This window comes from Poromitra crassiceps, assembly GCF_964638095.1.
Source record: "Poromitra crassiceps genome assembly, chromosome: 6".
Classification (NCBI taxonomy): Eukaryota; Metazoa; Chordata; class Actinopteri; order Beryciformes; family Melamphaidae; genus Poromitra; species Poromitra crassiceps.
The window spans coordinates 6,988,522-7,000,098 of NC_139627.1; the positions used below are offsets into that span (position 1 = coordinate 6,988,522).

Consider the following 11,577-nt stretch of genomic DNA (forward strand, 5'->3'; position numbering starts at 1 on the left):
ATTTTGTTTTGCAGTTGGAGTTTGAGGTAGTCGGAGCAGGTGGCAAAGGCAGTCATGTTGCAGTAGATGACATTGTCCTCTTAGCTCACTCGTGTCCAAATCAAGGTTGGTCTTGTCCTCTGCTAGTCCCCCCGCAACCCAAATCTAAGTAAACCAAAGCTTCTTAAAAACAACTTATGGTGGCATTATTCACAGGCTTTACAAATAAAAGTTTTTTTGTTTGTCCTGAAACGTATTTCAAGTAAACATTTAAACCAAAGATATTTGCAGAGCACACTGTTGTTTTGTCTTGGGGAGGCTACTACAAGTATAATCTTCTTGACTCTGCCAGGTTCTAAATGCAACCTGGAGAGAGGTATGTGTGGCTGGAGCAACACCCAAAACCCCAAGAAGGACAAGCTGGACTGGGAGCTGACGAGTGTGGAAGTAGAGAGCCACTACCCCACCCCACCTCATGACCACAGTCTGGGGACAGAGAAGGGTAAAGTACTGTGAACACAGATGGAGAGGGATGTTTTATCTGTTGACACAGTTCAATTCAATATTTCACAACAAAAAAAGTGGGGAAAGTAACTAAAAATGCTTTTGACATTCAGACCAAAAGCGTTTTTGGAGCTGCCAGCGTCTTTCTGCAATTCATTCTCTATGTAAGGACGCGCTAAACGTGCTCCTCTTTTAATGAACGCACCTGGCGTTTAGCGCTGGTGGCGTCTGTTGTTTTTGGAGGAGCACTGTGGGCGTTTTAAAGCTGAAAAAAGTTGAACATTAGAGGAAAAGCGCCCTGTTCGTCTTTTTCACTCCTCCTACCTTTTCTCCTTCTGAGGGATTTTCAACCTCGGCTGCTGCCAGAATTGGCAATAATCTGTATTTCATGTTGACAGTGAACAACATCAAACCAGCTGGCTACCGTCCGTGTGGTCGTTGTGTTCTGATCTGTACTGCACGCGACTACAGGGGAAAACAAACGGAGCGCAAAAAAAAACGCTCCGTGCGCTGTGTTTTGTGCACAATGGAAGCGCTCTCAACTAGGGATGCAGGGGTTAACCGGTTTGACTATTAACCACGATTTAAAACGTCACGGTTATATAACCGCAGAGGCTCCGCTACACCGAGTGTTTTGTTTCACAACAGTTCGTCAGTTTAAAACTCCCGTGAAGAACCTGTCTCTCTCGCTTCGTTTCCCGCACGGACTATTTAGCGGAGGCACCAAACACAGGCAGCTGCCATGTCTCCCAGTAGTAGTCAGTCGGTAGCCTAGCCATGGACGCCAGCACCAAAATAAATGTTGCAATACATGTCCCGCAAGGTTTCTGAGATTAGGGGAAAGTCTGAGCTGGTGTTACGTTAAACCAAACATGGGGAGGAGGCAGCGGATTTGTTTACCGTTAACATACAGTCAATGACGTTAACTGTTGTGGCTGATGTTAGCTAGCTGGCCATGGCCTAGCGTACATAGTTCAACAGGCAGCGGTCCTCGAGCTCGTTACAGTCCATGGTTGTGACCAAACATCCCCGCATTTAAAGCACTTCATGCTCCCAGAGCTGGCGTAAACCATAGAGATCCTCATGCTTTACACAAAAAGAAACATCAAGGGTTTGTGTCAACTCCAAAAGCAACCCGCTAACGTTACATGTAGGCCTAATAACGTGAAGCTAACGTAGCTAGCTGCTTGGCAGTCATGATCTGACTGAGACAACGAAAACAAATGCGCACATTTACATAACAAACACCAGTCAACACCACAGAGTGTCCTTTCTTTAATCTAGAGGGAGCATTTTCCAGTAAAAAGTGAAATGACACATGATGGCTTATAGTGAGGCTTTCCATGCCTGCCCCATCATCACTTCAATAGAACTGACCCCAATGCAAAATTCAGACGGCCCATTTAGTTGCCAGTAAGATGCCAATAAGTTACTATGCCTTTTGTGTTTTTTCTGCAGACTAAGCAGCTATAGACTTTCGCTTCTATAAAATAATAATAAAATATTTTTTGTATTGACTTGAGTGATACACTTTACTAAAACAATCATATATCAGAAATGTTGTTTGTTTTATGTTCACAATAGTGATGTCAGTTAGATTTGATTAGGTCAGAGCCATGGGATATTAAATCATCCATCTTTGCTGAGTACATCTGCCCTTTCTTTCTTCTTTTTTTAATCCGAAGGCAGCAACTGTTAAGATTGTGGGGGAAATACAATAAAACCTCTATTTAAAGAATGCTCATGTGATTTTTATACGTCCATAACAATAATCGTGAAACCGTGATAATCGTGGTTTTTTCTCAGACTATAATCGTACATCAAAATTTATAATCGATGCATCCCTACTCTCAACATGATTTTCATAGCGTTCTGACTGAAAAAAACGCTTTTGGTGTGAATGTCCCCTAAAGCTGAGAGGACAGAACTCACCTTTCCCTCGCTTATTTGTATGATCATTGAAAATCTATAGGCAAATTGAACATATGTAGGTGAAGTCATGTGACACCCTACTCCCTTCTGTCTCTCACATACACACACACACTTGAGTCCATGTGAAGTCTTCTTCACTCTGTGGATACCAAAAGCATCCATTTCTTCAGCAGCTCACAGCTCTTCACTAAAGGGCACTAGAGGGCCCTCAGTAGAGTGCATACCACGCTCCGCCAGCCTTTCTAAAAGCTTTTCTGCTGTTACGTGAATCCCTTTGAAAGTTAGGCGCCTTTTTGTGATTGGCCACCACCATTGCCATGCCTCCTTATGGCCACTGGGGGCATGGAAAGTTCAACAGTTCTAAGTTGACCCATTACTACTTACAAGAGGATCACAATGGAAATAAGCCTTTGGCTTTATTGTGTACTTAATCCTCGGCATGTGTTAATGTATGTAAACTGTCTTCATTTGAAGCTTTTTATGTGGATTTTACATTGTGTCAAATAAACTACTACTACTACTACTACTAACCTTTTGAGACAAACGGGGCAAAGACATAACCTCCCGTTGGCGAAGATAATTCCATCTTGTAACACATCGTCACATTGGAAGCTAGAGGGAGGGAGAGTGTATGTGTGTGCATTCGGTTTTTAATCTAAACAAATTCTGTGTGCGATCTGTACCCTGTACTACGAAGCTAGTTTAACAGATCCGCGATAAGTCCCTTTGATCTGGTTTAACTGAACAGCATCAAAGCTATCTAGTTAACTGATACTACGACGCTGGTTTTCTACTAGGTAAGTGGACCTGGGATCTGCCTGTGCACGCGCACGTTTTTCGCTCGTGCACAGGCGCGCGTCCACGCGAAAGAGGTGCCCTAGCCAATCACATTATGAACAGCTGAGTTGATCCACGCCCACACCCATTTCCACACCCATTTCCTCATTCAGCGCAGCCACAGTGTGATCAGAGATTTTTGCGGATATTTAATGTATCCGCGATTTAATGTCAGAATGAAAATCCGCGTTGGATAGTCTGCTGAAGGGCTGTCTAAAGCAGCAGCTTGTATTCACATCAGTCATTTGATTTACTTTGATCAGCGATTTCTGTCTGATACAGCTGCATTGATACAGGCAGCAGCAACAAATGTAAAAGTGTAATCTCAGTCTATACATTTCCACAATCTGTAAGCCTATTTAGACCATAGATTTAGAAACGCATGCTCAATGAATAATGATCTCTATCACTCATGTGTGTGGTTGCACTGATCGAATAATTCATATATAAAATAGCCTAGTATAAAGCCTAATAGCCTACTATAAAAGAGAAAACTGCTGAACTGAATTGAGACGATGCGGGCATAGTTATCATTGATAAAAACTAGCCTATTTTTGCTCATATATTGGCATACAGCCTACAGGACACAGTTCCAGCTGAAAGATGCAAGAATAGCCTGCATATTTAGTATTGGGGCTATCCCATATTTAAACTAATATCTATATTATATGTATAGGCTTTTCTGGCATGTAGGAGAATATCACCCTCACTCCATTTGAGGGTCCGTTCATGATATGCGCCGCGGTGATTAATAGTGATCATATTTCTCCACGCATCGTTGAGCTGTTAAGACATAAAGTGGTAAGTAGGCTTAATTTAATTATGTAGCCTACAGAGCCACGAATGTTTTGCTTGTTCTATTCTCAGTTGACTGCAATCTATTTTTCATATGGCGATCTTATGAATGGTGAGTGACTCCAGAGAGCCGATATTATATGGGTCTCTCATGGATTTTGATCTTATCCTCTGAAGCTAACCTGGTCGCGACCAGGTTAGCTTTGCAGCGTCAGTTGCCATGGTGATTGAAAGTTAACTTGCTTTGTAGTACGGCTAAACCAGGTTTAAACTCAAACTTACTCGGATAAGGCATTAAACTAGCTTCGTAGTACAGGCTACAGCTGTTTTGTCTGTGTGTGTGTGTGTGTGTGTGTGTGTGTGTGTGTGTGTGTGTGTGTGTGTGTGTGTGTGTGTGTGTGTACAAGGTTGTATGCCTAAAATAAATTATATTGATGTAAACAGAGACTATCTTTAATGTTTCCTATCTTCGCTGCCTTCTCTTTCCATTTCACAGGTCACTTCCTGTTGTTTCCGAGCAGCGGCCGGACCCCAGCCAATCAAAACGCTCAGCTTCTGAGCGCTCACCTGCCCCCGACGAAGGGCACCTGCCTCAAATTCTGGGCCCACAGGCCATCATCTGGTAAGGATCTGTGTTGAAAATATACAGTATTATACTCAACAACCTATATTATACTATATTATACATAATGTACAGTATATATACGTGTGTGTGTGTGTGTGTGTGTGTGTGTGTGTGTGTGTGTGTGTGTGTGTGTGTGTGTCACTACTGTAATGAATATATCATTGTAAAAAGCTGTGCATTTATTCATTCTAATTATTATAAACATACAATAGACCCTTTTCATGGAGGCCATTTTGTGCCGAAAAGGCAGGGTAAACACAGGTGCAAGCGAAACACTAATGATGGTTTCCAAATTCCAATGATTGGAATTTGGAAACTCTCATTAGTGTGTTGCTTGCACCTGTGTTTACCCTGCCTTTTCGGCACAAAATGGCCCTATAGTACAGTAGTTATTTCACTTTTCTCACACACCACCACTAGGTTGTGCTAAGACCTTTAAATACAAGTCTTACTGACTTATTGCCAGTAACTCAGTAATATTGCAGCACAATGAGTTTTATTAATATTAGTAGTCATTTGTGATGCTTTTTCTAAATTTTATAATGAAACTTTTCCAGTATAATCTGTCCATGAATGACATGTCTGTTCATGATAAAGACAAGTAGGAGGGGGGATTGTGATGAAGCAGTGACTAATGACTAATAAACCTATCCACCTTATTTTTGAATGCCCCACTGTAAAAAAAGAATCGTGGGTACAAGGTCCGGTTTAACGTGACTCATTGTTGCCGCTTGCCATTTCCTTTGTTATACTCTGGCTGCAGACCCGAATTATAAACCGGAAGCTGGAGTCCGTTATAAAAGTTATAAATATAGTCACGTTATAAACAACTAACCAACGCTGGAGGTCCGTATGGAAACTCGAAATGTGTGTTACTCGAAATGGTTAAAAGTTAAATCAATTTGGTGGCGTTTTACTGCCATGTAACATAGCTAGCTAGCCGCTAACATTAGCCACAGTTAGTAGCCGACTACCCACAATGCATTACGTTATCCCAGCACCCGAACGACACGGCTGTAGAGCAGAATGGCTCTGCTGTAAAAGGGTAAAATCCTCATAGATGTTTTTTTTGTCAGGGGCTGGGGGGTTATCTAAATTGGTTACACCGGAAATAGAACCCATAGTTAACGTAAGGCAAAATGGCCACCAAAAATAAGGTGGATAGCCTCCATGATGTATTCCATATTTATAGATGATTCTATTGATGTGTGGTAATACCACACACCTTTTTGATCTATCTATGCAGCTGACAACCAGCTGAATGTGTGGAGGCTGTCTGGAGATGAGCTGCATCAGCTGCTGGTGGTGATAGAGGTGGGAGCAGTGTGGAAACGCTTTGACGTAAACATCACCTCAACACAGGATTACCAGGTTAGACGCTCGCCTGTCATAATGTCTGATATCTGACACCTGAAATCTCCTCTCTGTATGTGAGGGGAGGTGCAAACTGAAGGATAGTAATAGCAATAATTTAGTACATAAACACGAACATTGTACTTTATCTAACAGCAACAATATTCTCAGATTTGGGCCTGAGAGACAAAATCTCATAATATCAATCAATCAAACTTTATTGCAGACTCCACCGTCCAAATAGACATACAATCACATAGTAAATAAAAATAAAACACACACGACAACAACAAAAAACATTGTAAAAGGCGTTATATCACGTTATATCACATATACAATAGCTCTAACGTGGACCAATTTATAGTCCTTGAGAAAGATGGAGACTCACTGTCTTATACAAAAGTGCTTTATAATCCCAATGACTTTACCACACTACAGGTATAGTACTACAGGTATGTGTACAGGTATATGTACTACCAGGTTTGTACAGTATGAAAGCACTCTGCCTTATCTAATAGCACAAGAGATGGCTGCATTGAATCCTATGTGTAATGTGTATTGCTAAATGTCTCATTCTGGACAGTATCTGGCTCTGTTTCAGAGTCTGAAACATAGTCTAGGTCTGTTACAGGTCTGTTACACAGACTATGCATAGTCCTTTAAGATTATATTTTCCATTGAAGAGCTGTATTTTTGGCAATTCTGTAGCACTTCTGGATTTACGTTGCTTTCATGAAACTGACTCCGCGTGTTTCTTTGTGTTATCAGATTGTGTTTGAGGGTATGAAAGGCACAGCAGGGCTTCTAGCTCTGGATGACATTGAGTACACCGTAGGGGTGAACTGCGCCGGACAAGTCACAGATTCACCGAGTAAGTAAGATGAGACATTCCCAACTTCCCATCTGACGGGTCCTATTTGCTGACTTTAGCTCAGCGTTCGACACGCTTAGACCTCATGTGCTTGCCCAGAAGCTGTTAACCATGCACGTTAACCCGTTCATTGTTAAATGGTTTTACTCGCTTCTATCTATGAGACCGCAACAGGTCATGGTTAATGGCTCTCTTTCTAGCACCAAATTTAGCAGTATGGGGGTGCCTCAAGGGGGCGTGAGCTCTCCCTTCCTTTTCACTGCCTACACAAATGACTGTAGGAGAAGTCATCCAAATAATACTGTCATTAAATTCTCAGATGACACAATAATCTTGAGCCTGCTGTGTGCAGATGACTGTCCCTCAGTGTATCACAGGGAGATTTCGGCTTTTGAGGCCTGGTGTGAGGGGCAACAATCTAATCCTAAACACATCTAAAACAAAATAAATGATCTTTGATCCCAAAGCGGTCAAAGTCCACGACCCAGTGGTCATAGGGGGGAGCTGCATTGAACAAGTTAGCTCCTACAAATACTTGGGTGTAAAAATCGACAACCTGTTCAAATGGAATATACATGTTGATTATTTGTGTGGCAAATTAGCCCAAAGACTCCACTTTCTCCGAAGGCTGAGACTGTTTGGAGTAAGTTCCAAGATCATGCTAACTTTCTACAATGGAGTGTTGGGTAGCCTAATAAGGTATGGCATGGAGGCATGGTTCGGCACCCTCTCTGTCCAGTACAAGTCTAAAATCAACAAAATGATAAAAACCGCTATGAAGATCATAGGGCAGAGGGACTTCTCCCCCCTCCAGACCATTTTCGATAAGAAAGCAGTGAATCTGGCTCTTAAAATTTTGGACGACCCCACCCACATTCTACATCTTGATTATGAGCTACTACCTTCCGGAAGGCGCTTCAGAGCCTGTAGCTTTAAGAGTAACCGCTACAAGCGCTCCTTCCTCCCAACATCTATAGCCTTATTAAATAAACTGCCTGTCCTCCCACTAGGGGGTAGAGCTCTGTCCTCTGTGAGGTCAGAGTCCGGCTACTCAGGAACCCTCCATTAAGAGCCTGACGACCCAGGAAACCTCTGGATTAACGTTTCCTGGTTGCGGGAGGACAGAGCTCTGTGATTCTGGAACCCTCCTTTAAAGAGCCGGATGATCCGAGAAATCTCTATGGTGTTTGGTGTGGCATACATGGTAGCTCACTTTGAGCTCGGCTGTCCCTGCAGCCTGTCTGGTCATGTGATATTTATCTTGCCTTAGTTAGTTTTATATTCATTTTATTATTTTATCATTTTATCTTTTTATTTTTTTTACCCTTTACAGTCAGTGGTTTTAATGTTTTTTGTTTAAGGAACCATGGTTTTATGATGGTATTGGTTTGAAATGCGGTTTTGGAATTGTGCAATACTTGAAGTGCAATATTGAATACTGAAGTGCAATACGTGGTTAGGTAGAGTTGTTAACTCGTAGCCCAGGCTGCATCATGTCTGACTATGTTGTCCTCTTGTTTACGCGCTGTTTGTCTTCAGATGTACTGTACTGTCTGTTACGTTTGTCACGCTCTATTGCTGCTGTACATATGCCTAAGACAAATTTCCCTATGGGACAATAAAGTTAAACTCAACTCAACTTATTTGAACTAAATTCCTAACTTGGATCAAACACAATCCACAGTCCCTGTTCTCTTTAGTTCCATCTCCAGTGGAGCTGATGTCTATAACTGTACATCTGACTCCCATACAGCCACACCAAAACAAGGAGACAACGCAGGTGGGATCGCAGCGTCCGTCATCGTCTCTCTCTTACTGATCGCCACTCTGATCGCCCTGCTGGTTTACTACCTGCGGGGGGCCAAGTCTTCGGCCGCTGGCCAATCATCCTCTTCCTCAGGTGGTGCCAACTTCAGTAATGAGGCATATGATCCCGACTCTACAGTGAGTAGTATATCTGTCATCCTCACCGTTGGCAATACCAGCTAAATTGATGTAGCATTGATTGGTGCTATGGGTATTAATGTAGCTGAGTTGATTTGTTAATATGAATTTTAATTTGTTTGTTTTTTACAGGACCATATTTATGTGGCACCATCACAAACAAACCATCCAATGGCGGCTGGCTTCAATGACATCATGACCTCTGTGAGTGTATTTCAGTAGAGGCAGTATCGTTTTTAGTGTTACTGATTCATAAACCTGTGTAGGCTATAACTTGATAAGCAGGTACTGCAGCAGGTTCAGCCTGTCACACTCACGAGATAAGCAATGGTATAGGTTACTAATGTGTGTTTATAGTTGTGCAGACGTCCTGCGAGAAACAGTTTCGCTTAGCTTAGTTTTAGTTGATTTATTTGCACATATTAAAATCAAAAACAAACAAAAGGAAATAAGTGGGTAAAAAAAGAATGTGCAGATAGAGACAGGAAACCCTGATGGGCTTGTTCTAGGTCTCTTCCCGAAGAAATTAAACCAATATTAACAACAGTTTGATCAAAGCATACAATATAAACAAAAACAAGAGAAAAAACAAACAAACAAGAAAAAGAAAAACCACAGCAAAAAAAAGTAAACAAAAGAGCAACCAAAATCAAACATAAAAACATGGCAACGTTGGTTGCCAAATAATTTTGTTGTAACTGTACATTCACACGATCCACACAAAAAGCCTCATTATTCACTCGAGTTGAAAAATGTCACCCCGAGCGAACAGGCGTTGAGGTGAAAATCTCATAATTCGCGCCGCGTAAATTTGTGTCGCTTACCGGATACGCCCACAGCGATATCACATCTACTCGTGCCTTTGAATTGACTTTGTATGTAATCTCGTCGTGCATTTTTTTCTGCAGGTCTCTGAGTCTGATCACACCAGGATTTTGGAGGTGGCATGAGGCAGAAGAGCGGTGTCCTGCCACATAAAGGTGGCTCTGAGAAATTTAGGCGATATCACAGCAGCAGAACTGCTTGTGTCGTCCTTGCATGCACACAGATACACACACATAACACAAACACACACACAAACACACACACACACACACATACTAAAACTGTGATCCATAGTGTAGGCCTAATCGGTGAAGCCACCGTAGAGTTGGTGGGGTCCTTAAGGTTTGCGGCTCTCCCTCCCTCCCTATAAGTCTGGGTATTGCCGTATAAGCCCATGATTTGCGGTAGTGGTTGCATTCAGATTTAGGATCCATAGGGAAGTTCTAACAGTTTATTGCCTTGAGATCGAGCGTATTGCTCTATGCAAAACTGCAGAATCACGCTCATCTAGTTGTGAACGCTGGCTGGTGGTTGAAGAGAGAGCACTTAATAATAATAATTTGTCGTCTGTGTTTAGTGCTTTTCAGTTACCCAAAGATGCTGACAATATGATTCCACAAAAAACAATCAAAAGAACAGAAAATAGATACATGTGACACAAGTAAGCAGGGATACACAGATACAGAACGAGGGGGACGGGAGCGTATGGACAGATTGGAGGGGAGATAAGAGAGGAAGCAGGCATGAGTGGAAAATGAGGTATTCCCTGACGCTGCCAGCACCCGTCAGTGTCAGGTTAGGGGAGGTATTCCCTGACGCTGCCAGCACCCGTCAGTGTCAGGTTAGGGGAGGTATTCCCTGACGCTGCCAGCAGGGGTCAGTGTCAGGTTAGAGGAGGTATGCCTGGAGAACAGAGAGGGGAGTGAGGGTGAGTACAGGCTGGGGGAGCGATTTCCACAGACGGGGTGCTGCTCTGGCGAGAGCTCGATTGCCACAGCAGCTGATGGTGGAATAGTGAGGGGAGTTGGTTGGATGGTGGAATAGTGAGGGGAGTTGGTTGGATGGTGGAGTATAGGGGTGTCAAAAATAATCGATTATAAGATGCATCGCGATGCGGACGTGCACGATTCTGCATCGATTCACAAATGTCAAAAATCGATTATTTATTTTTTATTTATTTTTTATAATCAAATAAAATATAATGGAAGTACATGCAGTTGTGTATTTTAATTATGGATCATAATACAATGCAATTCCAAATGCACTTTTATTTTAAAAGTAGCCACAAAGTGAGAAAAAATAAATCATGTATTGCGGAAAAAAGTGATGCATCGATTTAAGATGCATCGAGATGCATCGATAATCGTAATCAAATCGAATCGTAGCCCTCTGAATCGTAATCGAATTGAATCGTGAGGCCAGTGAAGATTCACAGCCCTAGTGGAGTAGTGAGGGGAGTTGGTTGGATGGTGGAGTAGTGAGGGGAGTTGGTTGGATGGTGGAGTAGTGAGGGGAGTTGGTTGGATGGTGGAGTAGTGAGGGGAGTTGGTTGGATGGTGGAATGGTGAGGGGAGTTGGTTGGACTCCTTTCTTAACGGAGAGATGAAAGGAGAAGGAGCAACTGTAAAGAAATTGGCACAAAAGAACATACAGCTTGTATCTGGCTATCAGTTCCAGAAGAAGTTACCTAGTTATCTAACTACTGTAAGAGACTGACACCCTGTAATGCTGTTTAGCAAAACACTGAATTGTACAGTAGGCTGGATGTAAAGTTATGGATCTATTGGACGGTTAAATTGACGACACTCTGAAGCATGTCATTGACCTTTGTCTGATGCTGAATAAATGAACCTTGGTCATGGTACATTTTTCATTTTGAGATGTGTGTATAGCCTACTGTGATTAGATGTTT

General features: G+C 42.3%; 1 protein-coding gene across 1 annotated transcript in view; it reads left to right on the plus strand.

Moving 5' to 3' along the window:
* Nucleotides 1-9,790, plus strand: part of mamdc4 (MAM domain containing 4) — a gene marked incomplete at both ends in the record, with an annotated part of 27,537 nt that extends 17,747 nt beyond the window's left edge. Inside the window, 7 exons of the mRNA XM_083639286.1 lie at nucleotides 15-105; nucleotides 332-481; nucleotides 4,544-4,669; nucleotides 5,919-6,043; nucleotides 6,794-6,896; nucleotides 8,650-8,840; nucleotides 9,749-9,790. Coding sequence (XP_083495412.1) covers nucleotides 15-105; nucleotides 332-481; nucleotides 4,544-4,669; nucleotides 5,919-6,043; nucleotides 6,794-6,896; nucleotides 8,650-8,840; nucleotides 9,749-9,790 — 828 coding nt within the window. The remainder of the gene's footprint in view (nucleotides 1-14; nucleotides 106-331; nucleotides 482-4,543; nucleotides 4,670-5,918; nucleotides 6,044-6,793; nucleotides 6,897-8,649; nucleotides 8,841-9,748) is intronic.
* Between the last annotated feature and the right edge of the window lie 1,787 nt (nucleotides 9,791-11,577).